The sequence below is a fragment of the Pteropus vampyrus genome, unplaced genomic scaffold, assembly GCF_000151845.1.
Source record: "Pteropus vampyrus isolate Shadow unplaced genomic scaffold, Pvam_2.0 Scaffold236, whole genome shotgun sequence".
In the NCBI taxonomy this organism is placed as follows: domain Eukaryota; kingdom Metazoa; phylum Chordata; class Mammalia; order Chiroptera; family Pteropodidae; genus Pteropus; species Pteropus vampyrus.
In genome coordinates this window covers 203,618-223,153 of record NW_011889017.1, presented here as the reverse complement: position 1 = coordinate 223,153, position 19,536 = coordinate 203,618, and the positions used below count along the sequence as shown (strand labels likewise).

Sequence of the window (19,536 nt, the reverse complement as noted above, 5' to 3'; positions counted from 1 at the left end):
CTCTGGTCGCTATCAGTGGGCAGCGGAGACGTGGCATGCCCCTGGCAGGGGAGAGCCGGCTGTCCTCAGCAGGGCCATGGGGACCCGCGCTCTGACAATGCCTGGGTGAGAGGAGCAGCGCCAGCCACCCTGCCACCTCCACCATCACCTCCTGCACTCAGCTCACCACCGGCCGCCAGTCCCAGCCTCCTCCGACTGCCTCTCTCTCTCTCCCTCTCCCTCTCTTTCTCTCTCTGCATTATTGTTTCCCACTCTACAGAGGATGGGGTCGGCTGATGATTAGGTCGGACGCAAGTCAGATCTTCCTCCAAAGCCTGGTAATATTTATGTAGGCAAAAAAGGAGAGAGAGAGAGAAAGAGAGAAAAGAGAGGGAGAGAGAGAGGGAGAGGGGGAGAGGGAGAGAGAGAGAGATAGAAGAAACGGGAGGAGGGGATAAGGAAATTAAACCCTTTAAGTCAATGCATATTGTGGTGACACCGGCACAGGAGCCCTCACGGTGGAGTCGGCCAGGGCTGTGCGTTCCCAAAATATGACCAGGGGTGCTTGGATGTGTCGGCAGTATGACGACGGCTTAAAAATCTGGTTGGCAGCACCCCGGGAGAACGAGAAACCGTTCATCGATTCAGAGAGGGCTCAGAAATGGCGACTGTCTCTGGCATCTCTCTTGTTTTTCACAGTCCTGCTCTCTGATCACTTGTGGTTCTGCGCCGAGGCCAAGCTGACCCGGACCCGGGACAAGGAGCAGCATCAGCATCAGCAGCAACAGCAGCAACATCAGCGGCAGCAGCAGCAGCGGCAGCGGCAGCAGCAGCAGCAGCAGCAGCGGCAGCGGCAGCAGGAGCCCTCCTGGCCCGCGCTCCTGGCGAGCATGGGGGAGTCCTCGCCCGCCGCCCAGGCACACAGACTCCTCTCCGCCTCCTCGTCCCCCACCCTGCCCCCCTCCCCAGGAGACGGCGGCGGCGGCAAGGGCAACCGAGGCAAAAACAACCGGAGCAAGGCTCTTTTTCTAGGAAACTCTGCCAAACCCGTGTGGCGCCTGGAGACTTGTTACCCCCAGGGCGCCTCCTCGGGCCAGTGCTTCACGGTGGAGAGTGCGGACGCCGTGTGCGCCAGGAACTGGAGTCGGGGGGTGGCGGCTGGGGGGGAGGAGCAGCAGGTGAGGGGGACGCATCCAACTCCGCTCTGGAACTTGTCGGATTTTTACCTTTCGTTTTGTAATTCTTACACACTTTGGGAGTTGTTCTCGGGGTTGTCAAGTCCCAACACTTTGAACTGTAGTCTGGATGTGGTGCTCAAGGAGGGCGGCGAGATGACCACTTGCAGGCAATGCATCGAGGCTTATCAAGACTACGACCATCACGCTCAGGAGAAATACGAAGAGTTTGAAAGTGTGCTCCATAAATATTTACAATCGGAGGAGTACTCGGTAAAATCGTGTCCTGAAGACTGTAAGGTAGGAACAGTGGATTTTTTTTTTTTCTGCCCTTTTTGTGCTTTTCTATCTGTTTGCTTGGCTGGGGTGTCTTTTAAGAGTTTTAAAACAGTTTTGCGGGGGTGGGGTCTGTTTTTGTTAACTTAAATCATCGTTTTTGTGGTTATAAGAGCTTGACTTGCTGCTTGAGTTAGGAATACCTCGCGGATTGCTGGTAGTCTGGTGCCTTCTTTTGGGAATCTTTTGATAGGGGAAGACCTTGTCTTAATAAAGCTAGGGCTTTAACTATCTCCTACAGATATGCAATTGGTTCAAACTCTGTCACCTTTTTAAAAAAATGACATTTAAATGCAGCTTGTTAGGAAGACAGCGATGGGACTGCATCCTGATGACCCCATCTAAAATAAGAAGGGTCAGAGACAAGCATGTATGGTTTGGCCTATGGACTTGTAAACATGAACTCTATGATAGTGAATCATTAAGTTGGTTGACACGAGGCACAGAGAAAGTATTTGTAGTTGTTTATGTAAGAAGAACAAAACAGCATTTCACCAGTTTTGCAGGAATAGTTCTAGTTGTTGGGAAAGTCTAGAGGCCTATTTAAGTATACTTACCATAAGTTTTCTGTTTTCTCTTAGACATTTGTATAATTATTGATCTGAGATTTAATGTGAGTGGAAAGGTTTATTTAAGTATCTAGTGATAGATGATCAGTGTTAGGTTTTATCAGACACCTTATGTAATTAACTTGAATTTTCAGAATTCTCTCCATAAGTACTAAATGACAAATGCTTGATACTATGAATGAAAAACACTAAACTCTTTAATAATGTGTATCATATTCAACCTCTTCCTGTTTAATACAATAATGGATGTAACCCTTGCTGATTGACAAAGGAGAAGTGTAAATTTCTTAAGAAATGGCCAGTGAATCCATGGGTGCATGTCACAGTAGAAGTGTTACTATCCGTGGTGCTGAAACAAGATTTGCCCCAGAGCTCTGTTGAAGATGAAGATACTGCAGTGACCTTTTGGTAGGGAAGAAATGATGACAGAATCTCAGTAAGCCTTAATGTTTTGTTCCAATAGTAATTTCTTAAACAACACAATAAAATAGTATTTCTTTTAAAAAAGAATAATACACCACATTCTCTCTTCTCCTTTCTCTTCTCTACTCTCCCAATACCACACAGGAACAGAACTGTTCCCCTTCTACCTCACTTGCTTTGTTGGGGAAATATAATCAAGGCAGTATGAATCAAAAGACTTTGTGATGCTTAGACAAGAGAACTGGACTAAAGGATATCTATATAAAATGAGCATAATTCAAGGTCTTATTTTACTTTCGATTGGCTAGCTGTGCTTTTGACAATAAAGCTAAACTCAAACCAAACTTGCTTTGTCAACATTTTTTAAGACCAGAAACAGTTCTTTGAAAAGAATAATACTGAGATTACAACATTAATTTAGAATGCTGCTTTGCTAGATAAATGGATCTTAAAATTTCCTGCATACTTTTCTTAACCACACCATTATAATTAACACCTGGAGATTAAACGTATTCTTAATTTAGAGGTTAATAATGAATGGCTAGTGTATTTATTGCATAGTTATTTATTTTGACAAGATATATTGCATTGGGAAAATATGGAAACTGATTTCTGCAAATTTTACTACTAATAAAAAGGTCGCAAGGGTTTCAGTGTACTATTTTTAAAAGTGGTACCTTGTAATAGTTTGAATCTACCTGCTTTTCTGGATATAATTCTCATAGAAATTTCTAGTAATTCCAGTTTGCATTGGTTCAGTATTTAAAAGATAGTCCGCGTTGTCAATAGACTTACTGCATATTTTTAAATAAGCATGTCAAGTACATCTTTGTTCAAATATCCAAATTTTAAATATAAGTAGATGTTTATTTTCCCCTTGGCCTGGAATAATTCTCAACTTTATATTTATGTTATCATAGTTGTAAGATGTATGTAGGTTAAACTAATTTGTAATGTTATGGAACTACTTCTGGCTTGTATTTTTGTACAAAGTAGACCAAAAAAGCACATTACAAAAGTAGACAAAAGCACATTATAAAAAGCTTAACTCCTTTTTAGAACCATTTCTTCTTCACATTGGAAAGCAAATACAGCCTTCTGAGTTTCTCATCACCACAACACAGAATTTATATCTGTGATGTCTTGTAGCTACTTCATGATTGTGTGGTTTTTGTTTGTCAGTTTCAAACATTTATTTCACAATAATTGTTTTCAAAAAATTACATTTTCAAATTTAAGGTGCAGGTGTTCTGGCTGATAACTTACAAATTGATTGGTTAGTTCTTTAGTTTAATATATAATTTCTTTAGGATTCTACAAAAGCTACAAACACATCAATATACAAATTATATTACATGGCTTAAAATGTTACTTGTAGTCTTTGAAGAATGTGTCTGAGTTTCTTTGTAAACATTTTACTTATTTCAGACATAATTGTAATTATTAAACCATGACTATCATCAGAGACTCTGTTCAAGATATATATTCTATGCAAAATTTTCAATATTTTAAAGTATCCACAAAGTCCTAGGCTATGTTAAAAGTAAATGCATTATATTTCTGGAATTGGTGACATATTCATAAGGAAATCCAATTTAATAGTTTATAAATATACTTATAAAGCTATAGAAAGAATACATTTAGCCACATTAATTATACAAATTATTGAAATTTATATTTTAGGGGAAACATATTAACTTTATCATACCCATATATGATTAGATTAATGCAATGATTTCTAACTTTAAAAGTTAGGACATATTACCTTCTAGTTTTATACTCTCTCCATATAAAAAAGCCACATTCCATACACATATGAAAATAAAATAAATTTACTTTTTGTATAACTTTTTTTAAAAGGGCTTTTTGACCCTTTGTGCTAAAATAAAATAAAATAAATAAAATAAAATAAAATAAAATAAATAAAACTCGTTTAGTATTGCTCTAATACAATCATAGTTCCTTGAGTCCATAATAATTGGAGATCAAATACACCCTGGATTTACTTTAGTAAATGTTTGTATTGCAACACATAATAGCAATAATTTTTACCCAAGAATGCTTTTTAATGTTCTGAGAAATAACTGGCTAAATTTTTAAAAAGTGAATAATATATATATTTCTGGGAAGTAATTTCTGGGAAAATAAAAAATTAACTGTTTCATATATCTATGCTATAGCATTCAAACTGCTATATTACATAATTCAAGGAGCAGAGTTTATTATGATAATTCTTCTCTGTAGTTTGTAGTGTTATTTAAAATAATATTTTTGATGTATAATGAGAATCTGACAAATTTGTAATAATCATCAAGTTGGCTGGTAATATTTAAATATACAATATTCTAAGCTACAAAATTACATATGTATGTTATTAACATTCTTGATTTTTTTTAATTAAACAAAAGTTTTCTCTTAAATATGTTCTTTAGCTCCTGAGCATACTTGAAATATATATTATAAAACTGGGATATTTAGGGAATATAAATTTTAATGTTACAGGTAAACTTTTGTTACTGATAACTTTATTTATTTAGTATATCTTGAGCCAGATGATTAGTGAAAGCAGATTTGAGGTTAGATTCTAACATTAACATTGCATCATCTGTATTTTAGTTCTCTCAGAATAAATTTTAATCTTTATACACTCAAGAATACGCACTCTCATATTTTTATTTTATAATCTCATTTTAAAGCAGATTCTGTTGCCAATTTTTATTTATCAGACCCTGATACTCCACTAATGATACTCCACTAATGTTAGGCACAAATAAAAATCACGATACCCGAGGTTTTCTGTATTCTTTGCAGGAACTACTCACAAACATTAATCAGTTTGAGAACATAGAATTTGAGTTACATAATGTACAATTTGAGCATTTCTTAAGTTCTTAATTCTTTTTGGTGTAATGCACTCTAGATTCTTGGAAAAAAATATCTTTTTAAAATAAAATCAAATATATAACAATTCTTTTTACTTTAATATTGACTAGAAAATATTTTGCTATTGAATGCTATTTTACACGTTATGACACTGTCCAGAAGTGTGGAATACATATGCAGATAGATCTATTTTATAGCCTACCACTTTATTATTTTTAAATCATGTTTTTATAGTTGATTTGTTCTGTGAAAAATCAGTTTAACCATGCACATGATCACTTTAACCATTAATAAGGCCATTTATAAGGTTAAACCCACTCACGTAATCATTTTTATGATTCAGACTTTTGTTTTTTATATTTTTGTTCCACATACAACTACTAATATTATGATTTGTATTTTATTTTTATAGGGAAACACCCAAAATTTTATTTTAATATTAATGTCTGTTGTTTTATAGACTAAAGAATGAATATTTTTACTTTGGACTTACAACTGGGTCAAATTAGTAACTATGTAGGGCATAATCACAAAGCTTTAATAATCACTGATATACATTGGATTTCATCGCTTTAATTAGATGAGGTTGGTGTTCACTCATGCAGATGAATTAAAATATAAAGGAAAAGAAATCAATAATGTTCTCAGTCTCATACGCCCCCATATATAAATCCATTAAGATATTTTTTATGCTAGATTGAATATACAAGAACAAGTGTACAGATAACTATTTCAAACAAAATAATATTTTGTTTTGAATTATTTGACTTAGCACTTTAATTTCAATTCCCAATTTCCTTTTGAATCTTCATCTTCTTTGTTGACCTCACATCGACTCATCACCAAACATTTTATTGTTTACATTGATTCACATTGCAAAGATGTTTCTTTAATATCAGTAAATATTATTCTAGATCAGTGATCCTTGGGGTCACAGTAGAATATTCTAGGGATGTTTTGAAAATGCCCCCAGTTCCAAGAAATTCTGATTTCATTGATGTGGCTTGTGTCATGAACTTGGGACCTTTCACTTTTCTTGATGATATGTAACCAAGATTGAGAACCAGTGCTCTGGTTGACAATGACAACTAATGTAGAAAAACCTTTTAGTCTCTATGCTTCAGTAATACATAGTAATCTCATTCATTCAAAAGATGAGAATGGAACTCAGAAAAATATTTTTAAAAATAAAGACAATAAAGCATAGCTAGAGGTCAGGGGAGCAAATATGTAGTAACTGAGTTGAGGAAGTAGATAAGTCAACCAACTGGATGAAAGAGTTAGGGGATATTCCTAAAGAGAACATGGCGAGAAGGAGGTAGATGCATAAAAAACCAGAGTTTTAAGTGTTTAAGGATGGACCTATTGGCTGCTGATATTCTTTTAGCCAGAACTGAGTCACTAGAATGGAGTTCAATAATGAATTGAGCACATGAGTGCAGCAATTAAATGATTGTTTGTGAGACTGATTAACTGTGTGATTATAGGAGCCTAATTATTTTTGTCTCAAATTTTAGCCTATATAAATGGCTAATACTTTTTAAAAGGAGTATAGCTAGTTGGTTTTAAGAAAAAACCATATAGCTCAATTGCTTTTTTCATAGTTGGCTTTTCACACTATTTCGCATCAATCAGGTCTATCCTTTCTTCATCAATTCACTTTAGTAAACTTAGGAAAAAACTAAGTCTTTTTCATTTTACTTGTTTTTGTAATGATAAGCCATGTTTTCTTTTTTACTTATTTCTATAATACTAGAATAACTAATATACCATTCATGTAGTTTTTTGAAGATGAGAACTACTGAGTAGACACAGACTACAAGCTTAATTTAGGAATTAGTTTTAAAAGTATCTTACTATTATTGTGTTTTTCAGTGATTGTAATATCATTCATATTTTAAGTTTTTTATACATTTTAGATTACATGATGCTGGGAAACATTAAATCCGAGTTGTATCTAATAATAGATTAAATATTATTATAATCCAAATAATGGAATTTCTTAATGAAATGTTCTAATTTACTCTGATTCTATAAAATTAAAAAACAAGAAATGGTTAACATTCATCTTTCTTTGCTAATAAATAGTTAATGACTTATACTATGTACTGTATTGGAATGCCTGAAAATATTTAATTCTTGGGTATTTAAAGTATTAAAAGGTAATAGTTGATCCCTCCCCTTGGTAGTCTGTTTCTATGTTTAGTTATTTATAAACAAAATATTGTAGAAGATACCACAGATGGCAAGAAAAATTCTGCAGAAATGGAAGGTTACTATTTGTTTAAATACTGTTGTTCATCTTAGCAGTAGCAGTGGTTTAGTCACACATAGGTAATAATCACTTCTTTGGAAATTTTGGGGGATTTTGTTTGTCAGCTACTCCACCCTGCACAAGAGGGAAAACGGGCTCTAAGCAAAACTGTGACTCTTCACTCTTCGGTTTCCTTTCTCAATTCTGTGTGCCTTCTTGCTATCATTTGGCCGAGTCCTTTCCTGGCAATTGGAAGCTGCATTTTCAGGGCCTGCATCCCATGACAAATCCAAAGTTCAGGAGTCTTTCATCTCTGTATCTTCACTCCCATCAGAAATGATCAGTCTTTTTCTAACTGAACTATCACTGACTTAGTTTATTTGAAAAGAAAATTGGACTAAGATGTCAATGGGTGATCATGACAATGTATTAGCTCTTGCAGAAAATGATTTTAATCACTTAGAAATTTAAGTGTTGGAACAGCTTCAATAGTAGCCAACAAGTTGTAGAGCTTATTAGAAGTCAGAAACCAGTCTAATTCATTTAATCTTCATGTCATCTCTATGGTGTATTATTACAGATTTTACAGATGACTAAAGTGAGAACATCAAGTTAATTATTCCAAGGTCAAACAGCTGGGTAGTGCTAATGATCAAGTTCACTTCATCACTTTAATGTATTTTCTTTTTCTCTTTCATTATAACTATTACATACATATGAAAGAATGAAGAAATTAATATAATAAGCCCAAATATACCTATCACATAGATTTAACAACTGTTTAAAATTTACTTTTAAAAACATTTGAATTATCATTAAAACTATTTTACAGAGGATATAGCAAACTAAGATGACAAATATAAGAATAAAGGACAGCTGGAATGGTTGGCCAGAAATTCCAGGTTCATCATTTTAAAGGCTTAGGAGGAGATAAGAAAATCAATAAATCCACAGAACATTTAAGTTTCTGATTTCAGTTTAGAGTTGAGCAGGTAAAGGATGTAAGTAAGATTTTAGTGGAGCAAGAAAACTTAGACGTGTGATAGTTCTTATGCTGAATTCATAAGTTAAATTAGATAAAATCACTTTTTGTTTATGATTTTTAATCAGCAGTCCAATTTTTACCTTATTGTTTTAAAAGATGTTTGTGTTTATTAGTAAAGAATTGTTCATATATTGCCTGACTTCTATAATATTTAGAAATCTTAATTTTTATATAATCTTTATTAGCTCCCTATAGGCCCTGTCTTCAATTATAGTCACACTGGAGGTCAGGGCTTCAACATATGAGTTTGAGGGGAAACATTCCATCTGTAACACTGAGTAAGGTGTATGTCAAAAGCTGTAGGAAATACCTCTGGGAAGAAGTTAGTGCTCAATTGTGAAGGATCATGTATCCTATGCGAAGGTCTTTGAATTTCATTCCTTGTGTGATAAATTATCAGAGAAGAATTTTAATCAAAGAATTCACTTGGAATGATTTGTTTTTCTCAAGTATTAGCTGTGACAGCAGTGTGATAATAGGTCAGAGCAAGGTGAACTTATGCCAGAGAGACCAATTCAGAATCTACTGTCTTCCTTAGGAGTAATATGATGATTACTCTAAATCAGCACTCTCCAACAGAACTTTCTACAGAGTTGGAAATGTTTTATCCTTTACCTATCTAATGTGGTAGCCACCAGCCATGTGTGGCTGCTGAGCACTTGAACTACGGCTAAGATGAGTTAAGAACTGAATTTTAAATTTCATTTAATTTTAATTAGTCTAAATTTAAATAGGCCCAAGTGGCAAGTAGCTACTGTGTTGGACAGAAAATTCTAAATGACTGCTGGGGCTATGGAAGTGAAGAAGAAAGGCAAGATTCGGGAGACTTTTATGAATTCAAATTTACTAATTATGCAAAGAAAGAATACAATTCAAGCTTTGTAAAAGGTGAGACTGATTCTTGGTACCATTTAATGAGATAGGAAGTATAGGAGGAAGAATTAGAATTGAGATTGGTGAAAGAAGCAAGGAATTCATTTTGGGATATAATGATATATCAGGAGATATTCAGTATATATTATGCCATGTGAGTAGGGATTTCGGGTGTGAAGTTCATTCTACATGGTGTTTTGATTCAGGAAGCTTTGGGCAGAGATTAGATGACTTAATAGAAACAGATTATATGAAGAGAATGCCAAAGATGAATCCTAAGAAAGAACAACCGTTAAGGGTTTGGGTGGAAAGGTACCAGGTGAAGATGCTGGGAAGGAACAAGGAATGAGAGTAAAAATGAGAGAGAGAGAGAGAGAGAGAGAGAGAGAGATTGAGAGAGAGAGATGAGAGAGAGACGAGAGAGAGGCGAGAGAGAGGAGGGAGAGGGACAGCAGAGGCAAAGAAGAGAAACAGTCATGAGAATGTTATGATAGAAAGTCATAGGATTTTAAGAGAGATTCAGAATCAGTCAGGGGTGTCTTAACTTGAGAAAGGGTTTGTAGGATGAAGCCTAGAAATAGGTCACTGAATTTGGCAATTACATTTGTTGACCTTATAAGAGTAGTTTCAATAGAATGGTAGGAAGAAATGTCAAATTGTGATGGATTAAGGGATGAGTTAGAGTTGAGGAAATAAAGATTATTCCTAACCACTCTTCATTAAGTTAGGCAGTGAAAACAAAAATAAAGCAGAATAAGTGCAAAGATGTGTTTAAAGAGATAAATATTTTGTGATGAAATAAACTTTAGAAATTTTGTAGCTTTTGATCTAGAACCCAGTTGAGAGTACGAGACTGAAAGTATTAGATTCAGAAAAAATTAATGATGGCATCAGATCCCAAATAAGAGATGATGAGCTTCCATCTATTGCTAGCCCTAGGGAGGAGGAGAGGTTGTATTTGTGCATTCTGCTGTAGACCTAAGAGCCTTTGTTTCATTGTTTGTATTTTAAACAGGAACAATAATTTAATTTCAGTATTTCAGAAAATAAACACAAAAATCAACTTGAATACACTAAAACAAAGTAGAAAACTCATTTTTAAATAATATAAAATAATTACTAGCTGTTAATATGAAATCATCAACAATTATATAGTACTTGTTACTATAAATTATTTTCTTAAGAATGTATTGCCATGAGATTTAATGGCATATTTAGAGAACCCACTGAATTAAATATGGCTCTTTCTTTATACTTTTTCTTTAAAAAGTTTATGTTTGATAGAAAGTTTTAAAAGTAGAAATTAATTTTAACACTAATAAAGAAGTATAGTTAAAGGAATAGGTTAACATAGACTGGATTTTTTTCAACTCCTAGCATCACTCACTATTTGTTATATTATATAGTCCAAGTTACTTAAAATAGGAACTCTAATATTCCTTTCATAGGATGGAGAAGAAATTAACAAACTCACATGCATATAAAAGTACCTAAGCTAGAGCATGATGATGCCCAATAAATGGTAGCAATTCATTCAAACCTATAGGGAAAAAGCCATGGGAAATATCTGTAAAATTAATATAGTCTTTTCTTGATATCTCATAAATTTCCTGGTAAACAACACTGATTTATAAGAAGTTTATAAGCAGTCTTTGCATTTTGCATGGTAAAATTCTCTACTTCATTACATCTACATTCTCTAAATTATTGAAAAATGCTAAAATAAAATAGAAAACAAACGTTCAACTGGATTGAAAATGTTATGTTCCTAAAGCTTGAATATTTTTCTCTGTTATTTTAGATTAAAATTAACATGTGCTGAGTTTTAAATTGAGTGGATCTTCTTAGATTATTCTAAAGGGGAATGAGAACTTTTGTTCACAAACCTCTCTGGGAAGACAAGTGGAAAAATCGTTGTAATAATCTTCCATTTCCTGGAAACCAGTGGGTAAAAATAATCTTGGGGAAAGTTGTGTGTTATACAGTTTGTTAGGCATTGCAAAGTCATGTGCCCCAAATTTTATATTAAAGGTGGAGCTTTGCCCTGCATTCTAGCAACTTGGCTTTGTGTTTCATTTAGATGTCTCTGTTATTTTCTGTACCTCCCCACATTTACCCGCTCTGCCATACTTAGTGTTTTTTATTGATTGGGGAGGGAGAAGAAGTAGGATCAAAGATTGCCTTGGCATTGAACTAGAGCTAGCAGACAAGGCAAACATGGCAAGTGCCAAGATATAGAAGACTGAGTAGGGTAGAATAAAAGACTATAAGCTGTGCTCTGTGCATGAGAACATGATTGCCCTGAGGAAGAGAAGAAACAAGGAGACATGATGGTGTTCTTTAACTTTATAAAAATCGTCATGTTAAGTGGAGTCCTAATACTCAGTACTTTCTATGGCTCTAGGGGTCAGAATGGGACTCTGTATGTAGGTGTTTTAGGAATAGTTCTAATGTGTATAGTATTCTATTAAAGGATACGATGGAAAAGGTTGCTTGAGAAACTCAGTGCACGTCACTACAGAAGATGTGCACATGTGTTGGGAGCTGTCTGCCATGACCCTAGAGGACATCTTGTCTGCGTGTTGCAGGTTGACTGAATGATTTTAAATATTACATCCAATGTCCTTTGGCATAAAATGAGGCACCCAGAAGTGGTAACTCTGCCTTGTGAAACTACACTTATTACTAATTCCATGAAAAAAAAAAATCCCATTACAGAGAAAACAAGTATTTTCTTAGCCTAACAGTTTGCTCTTAGTAATAATATTTTGGTTTATAAAGGAAAGTCTTGACACCTTTAGCTTAAAATTATTTCTCTGGTTCCTATTCATATTGTTATCAGTCTGAATACTTTTGAAGAAGAATGAATCAGCTACATGTGTTTATCTTCAAGATAGATAGGAACTGAGTTAGACTAATATATAAGTTAATTTCTTTTGTAATTGCCGATATCAGAAAAATAGACATTCTTTTCTTCTGATCACAAGCACATCAATCACTATTATAAACACTCAAATAATTCCCTTGAGCAAAGCAAGACTCAACAACATGGTCAGATTGAGAAACAAAAGGTAGATGTGACCTTTCCTCATTGGTTCTACAGTTTTCTTTTTACATATTAACTCATACCTACATCTGGTTCTTTGGGGATGTTATTACTGTATAAAATTCCCTATTTTCATGGAATTTTATCCCTTTATTAAGTTTTTACAGTAAACAAGTCCCATACTGATAACTTTAACATCTTTATCTTATTTATTCCCCACAACAATCCAGTATTATGGAGAAAATAGCTTTCTTCAACAAATGTAGTGACTCAGGCTTCAGCAAATGTAGAGAAGTTAATTAATGTGCTGAACTTCTCATAGGCAAGTGTGGCATTGGCTCCTAATCTCATGGGCTTGACTTAGCTATTATATGGTCCACTCTGTCACAAATCATTGCTCATGTCTAGGGTTTTTGTTTTTTGTTTTGTTTTGTTTTGTTTTGTTTTGTTTTGGAGGGGAGAATGTAGGTGGATGACAGCAGAAGTGGATACAATATAAAGTTCTTTGGCACATAAAATATAAGTTACTTCATCTATACTTTTTTGTTGTTGTTGCAGTATGTTAGTATAGGGAATGAACATGAGCCTAAAAATCAGAAAGGCCTAAGCTAAAATGTTTTATTTTTTTTCTCCACCAATTCCTGTAAAATGGGGATCCAGTTTAAGGAGTCCTTGAGAGAAGGAACAAAGCAGGTATGTCATAAAATGTAGCTGGTAATTAGTGACTCTCTCTGTGCAAGCTGCTCTGAGACGAGAGGATCATTTCACCCTGCATGGCAGCAACACTCCGCTCTCCTACTGTTTAGAAAAATAGCTGGTAGAAAACATTGACACATTCGTCTTTCTGATTCAATAATTGTTTTTACCTAATTAAAGCTGTCTTTCCAGTCTAGATCAACTGCGTGACAGAGATTTTGAAATTAGTTTTCATAGAGGCATTTCAAAAAGATAGTGGTGATATATTTAATCTTCGGAATCACAATGATCCTAGCTAAGCTGTGAGAGTCTGTCTAAAGAGAAACAAATGTTTTTAAAAGGTCAATGTCAATCTTCAACCATTTAAAAACAAGATTTCTCCTTCCCCATAGTGAAAGCTGAACTGGTTGTTATGGGCCCTTCGGCCATAAGTTGTAGGGCACCCGTGCTTTCTGAGGCAATGGGTTCATCCCAAAGTCCAAGTGAAATAGTGGGGGGGAAAAAAAGACCATAGAAATGCAAATGGTCTTGCTGTCCATACTCTTTACATCTGATTTGTTTTGTGGAGGGCTGGTAAATTATGACAAGTTTCATCTATGTTCTGTTTGTCTTACTAAGTTTGCTAAATCTGTATTGAAATTTTAGAAATCATGAATGAAGAAAAATGAATCCTTTCATATTGTTTCAGTTTAGACTTTTTTAAACTTTGTTTTTATTCAATGTATTTAAAAATTCCAGTAAAGAGGAGAGAATCCAACTATTCATTGATGACTAGAGATTATTTGGTTTTTCAGCTGTCACAGTTTTTGACTGCTCAGCCATGGACTTGATTTCCCCATTCAACTAATTGGCTTTTTAAGCTTCTTAAAATAATAGATCCAATCTTTGGGTGTTTTGATTTTTTTTTGTTCTTAAGACTTACTGGATGAAACAGGACAATCATATGTATGCATTTTACCTACCGGGAGTCAAAGGTGCCATTTATCTTTTTTTTTTTTTTTTTCAAAAGTAAGCATACTATAAGAGTACTTAAACTCTTTTTCATTCTGTAGTCTTTCACAAATAAAATTTTCATTTTCAAATAACTTCAAAATCTGGGGAATGTTAACAAAATCCATTGATATTTGTAAGTCTCAAATCATTAGTTTTTATTTTACCTGTGATATTAAGAAATTGAACTATCACAACTTAATTGGATAGATATTTAATATTCTCACAGTATTCACTTTAAAGAGATAAATATAAAAGCTAAGCAGTGCAAATTTGCATTTTTAATAACTTAATTACATAATAATACTAAAACTGTATAGTGAAAGATACTATGTAGCACTCAATAATTTCATTTTTTTCCCAAGTCAAGACTAGAGTTGATGACTTGTAGAAAAGTTAACTCAGATCTTTTAAGGGAAAATCATGTTTTATTTAAATTTATTAATTTAATGGCCTGATATTTGTAATATATAGGAAAAAGATGAAGTAGCTGAATTGATTCTGCAAATAGAACAAGAGAAAATACATAATGATATTTGAGAGTTCCCATTTCTTACCTTTGGCTGATTATAACAGTTTACTCTTGTCCACGAAATACTATCTCCATTCTGAGATATTTTGTATGGCCCTGAGTCTATTCTTATTCCACGTTTTGTTTGTTTGTTTGTTTTGTTTTGTTTTTTAAATACCATGACAATATATGATGCATTTAATGTGATATATTATTAAAGAGAATTTCCCAATGGGCTTTTCCTCTGATTTCTCCAAGTACTGGCCAAAAGCCATCCTCCAGGGCTGCCACTGCTTGCTGTAGAATGCGCAGGTAAACCAGAGAGACAGAAGTGTCAGCGCTGAAGAGAATACGTGCATTTTCTCAGAATGGTCAGTGATTATTTGCAAAGGATATGATAATTGTAGTCCGAATGTGTTAAAGGATGCTGCATAAAGAACATTTGAATAACTTAAGTTGTAATAATTTCCTGTGGTAATGCATTTTGTCATATATTCTTTTGTGTACTATACAGGTTAAAAACATACTATAAGAACAAATGAATATTACCTTTTAAAAATAGATCTTTAGTGGAAACTGTTCTTGGATAATTTGAGCACTATTATGATATGGCAATAGTAATTTAGGCACTGAAGTATAAGATATCCCATAGCACACCTAGTTATAGACACACCTAGAAATAGACATTTCATTATGTGTGACTCATATGGACATGAAAAATATGTAAGAAATTTATGTGTAAACAAAGTGATTATTAAAGCAAGGGAAGGAAAGAATATGAGAGAAAACCCAGAAGAATATTTGCTTTTTCCCCCCAAGATGCATGTTAATGAGAACAGATTAGAAGGTATGTAAATCTCTTAATCCAAAAGCTGTTGTGCTCATAATTCGCTATTGAAAACAAAAATCTTAGTAACAAATTTTCCTTTTCAAATGGTCCCATTTTCAATCCGTAAGTGAAAACTGCATTTTACTCAGAGCCTCAAAATCAGGACAGTGCTGCAATTTCAACCTGCAGTTCTTTGCTCTCACTTTTTATGAACAGTTCACTGTTTCCCTCTTAAAATCCAATAAGCTCTAAATCAGATAATTATGAAATACCAATTTTATAAAATATGGTGTTTGATATCTTTGTTGCTGAACAGAGCTTTTTATATGGAAATATAAGCACAGTATTTTATTCGTACCTACTTCTTTATGGGTAATTATGGGTATGAAAAGTAATAAACAGCAGTGTAATTATGCCATAGCTTGCGGCGAGGATGTGTGTTTCTTTCATCTAGCCACTTAAAAAAAGTAATAACTATTCATCTTCAAACCTTTCCAAGGAAGCATTTTTTAAGCCAATATCATTTTCCAAATTTAGAAGACTTTAGAAAAATATATCACTGTTTGGTTCGGCTGATTAGTTTATGAATATTAAGAAACCGGAAAGCTACTGTAACTATACCATGTCATAGACCAAAAACTGGAAGAGATTGAGAGGTTTCCACTTAACAGAAAAAATCAAGAGAGACTATTTGACAGCATAATAGAAACTTTTTGATTAATCCAGCCACTGGAATAAAAACTATAGATGTATTTTTTCTTTACCACAAATTCTATTTAGATAACTAGCTTGACTAAAATTATTATATCAGCAAAATTATTATATCATCTGAGAAATTATCTGGACAGATCAAATAGCTCCAAAAATTCAAATCACTCACAAGCAAATATTTTAAAATATCACTTTTCAAACATCAGCCTGCATTATTTTATATTGTGTAATGAACTAGTATTAGTGATGAAACAAGAAGCTAAATCCTAAATGACTATTCAGGTGTTTTTGTGGAAATTCTGTTACTCATAGAAAGAACTATAATCAGTACTGTGAGTGCTTTGGTCATTTGAAGAAAGTTTGACCTTAGTCAATAACCCAAGTATAAGAGTAATTGATATAAATCTATATCTTTATGTTTGTAAATTTAAGTGATTGAAATTAATTTTACATTTTAATTTTACTTTGATCCATGGATAGTCAACAAATGTATTCCCAAGGCTGGAGGGCAGTTTTCTTCTCTGTTAAGATAATGATAGTTAATAATTAGCACCTAGTGTTGCTGCTAGACCATTTATTTAACCCTATGAAGTAGGTCTAATAATCATCCTCATTTTGTAGATAAGTAAACAAAGGCCCAGGGCACAGGACTCTTAACTAAAGCTTTTAATAACTATTTTATATATTTTTTTCTATCACATTGTTATTGCATAGAAGCAGTCCTGGTTTTCAGAGATTATGGATTATTGAAAAGAAAGAAAATAAGAAGTCACTGAAAATATTAGCAACATGTGGCTGATTTATATGATAAATCTATAAAATGAAATTTTTATATCTATACTAGAGCATTTATTTCTTCTCTTAGATTTTGAGAGTACTTTCTTAAAACTAGGAGTTCTGTATTATATTTTTCTCTAATTATTTGTAAAGAAGAAAAGAAAGAAAAATCGAAAACAGGCTTGTGATGGTTATAAAACATGGAAGAAGATTCTTTGGCATTCCTCCTGTTGAGAGGTACAAGCATACCCTCCCTTTGAATTTGGACATGCCTGTGAGCATTTCATCCAAAAGACATATGTGATGTTCTGTGACTTCTAAGATAGTTGATAAAAGTCCATGCATTTTGCTAGAACATATATTAACTTTGAGCTGTCATGTAAAATACTCAATTAACCCAAGACCACCGGACCGTAAGGAAGCCCAAGCCACATAGAAAAGCCATGGACAGGCTTTCTTGTAGACAGCCTCAGTTGAGCCCTACTTTTGAGCTGACACAAGACAGGTGCCAGACGTGCGAGTAAAGTCTCCAAATGAGTCCAACGTTCACCCATTTAAGTTATCCTGAACCCTTCAAATCTCAAAGCACCAGATGCTTTAGAGAGGAGGAAAACTACCCCTATTATGCAATGGCTGGTTTCTTGATCCAAAGAATCCTAGACTGTAACAAATTGGTTTAAATTGGTATTTTAAATTACATTTTTGGGTGGTTTATGCAGTGATAGATAACAAGGATAGTGTTCAGTAATAGTTTGTTTAATGATTCTCCATTATGTGAGAAGTTCCGGAAAGGAAAACTAAAGAAAATTAGAATAAATCTATCTAGCCTCATATATTTTATTGAATTTGTTCCCTCTCTAGTTAGTAATGTGGGTAAGTCATTTCTTGAAGCTATTATTATGACATTTTCCCCTGCTAGTTCATTTAATTCATTTAGCAACAAATATTTATGCATTGACTCTAGTGAGTAATTCATCATTTGAGAAATTATGAGACATATGATGTTAAGATACAATGCCTATGAGCAGGTTGTATACAATCTAACTAGAAAAATATACTTTGTGGCTGTATATGAACAGTGCCTTGGAGAGCTATAACACACTGCTCTGAGAATTTAGGAGAGACAAGGTTTTTCTTTAATTGGATTATACTAATATGTTTTACTGTATGTCCACATGTGGCAAATAAGATGGAAATTAATATAACTGTCCAAACAATTAAAGCATCAAAATATGTCTGCTGAACTTTTTAAGGAAAAAGTAATTTTAAGACTGAATAATCTGGGCTATTTAGTTGAAATCCTCATATTTTGAAGATTTTCTTAAATTAAGAAACCATAGTTAACTAGTCTTTTTGAAATTGAATTGTTTATTCTGAATTTATAACATTAAGCATTTTCAAGTGGGTGACTGTTTTGATATTCTCTCTATAGTTCTTTAGAAGAAAATTGCATTTTCACACACATATTAAATCATCACTTCTTTAATTATGCACCTACTAGCCATATTTTTGGAATATTGTGAACTACATTTGCACAAATTTGTACATTCAATGTACCTGAAATATTTTGGGAAGAATTAAAAGCTAATATTAACGGACATTATGAAAGAAACTGTATTGTAATCAGGAGCAAGTACCATTATCTAATTGTTGAGTAGATATAAAGAAGTGAATGATCATCATGAAGGAAAGTACCAACCAGTTTTCTGAGTGAGTTATTACACTTTTTACTCAGCAAATGGTGGCCATTTTTCATGGGTTATCCCAAAAAGGGAATAATATTATATTTGACTTCTTTCGAAGTTTAGATTGAAACGAAGTAGGTTGAGTTTATTTTTATTGCTTAGCAAAGAAAAAATAGAGAATTCCATTGTATGTCTGTGTAACAAATTATCACAAATTCAGATATTTAAAACAATGTATGTTCATTACGTCACAATATCTATGGGTCAGAAGTCTGGTTATAGCTTAGATATGTCCTCAGCAAGGTTTCAGTCAAGGTGTGGGCCAGGCTGGAGTTTCATCTGAGGCTCTACTAGGAAAAGATCAGATTCCAGATTTACGTGATGGTTGATGGAATTCATGCCTTGCAGACAGTGGAACCAAGGACCTCAGATACTTGCTGCCAATTGGCTGAATGATATCCTTGGTTCTTTGCCATGTGGTCCTCTCTTTGGTAGCTCACAACCTGGTGCTTTAAAGCCAGCAAGGGGGAAGGTTTCTTAGCAAGACAGATGTTACAGTCTTATGTGATGAAAATGACGCCCCTCACCTTTGCTCAGTTCTAATCCTTTGGAAACAAGTCTTGATCACACTCAAGGGGAGGATGCTATCCAAGGACATGTAGATCAGGAGGGGGAATCATGGGGACACTTTAGAGATTATTCACATATCCATTACTTTTAAAGGTCTCTCAAAGACATTATTTAGATATTCGGA

General features: G+C 34.0%; 1 protein-coding gene across 4 annotated transcripts in view; it reads left to right on the top strand.

The window, feature by feature from the left end:
• Positions 1 to 400: 400 nt before the first annotated feature.
• Positions 401 to 19,536, top strand: part of FAM155A (family with sequence similarity 155 member A) — a 137,851-nt gene continuing 118,715 nt past the window's right edge. For 2 of the 4 annotated variants that reach the window (XR_002775991.1, XR_002775990.1), the window contains exon 1: positions 401 to 1,454. Coding sequence is in view for 2 of the 4 variants with exons in the window: in XM_023519772.1 (XP_023375540.1) it covers positions 531 to 1,454; positions 13,244 to 13,276; positions 15,039 to 15,083 (1,002 nt within the window). In the remaining 2 variants the exon portion in view is untranslated. Of the gene's footprint in view, positions 1,455 to 13,243; positions 13,277 to 15,038; positions 16,488 to 19,536 lie in introns of those variants that run through there. The other 2 variants (XM_023519772.1, XM_023519773.1) reach the window with 2 other exon arrangements.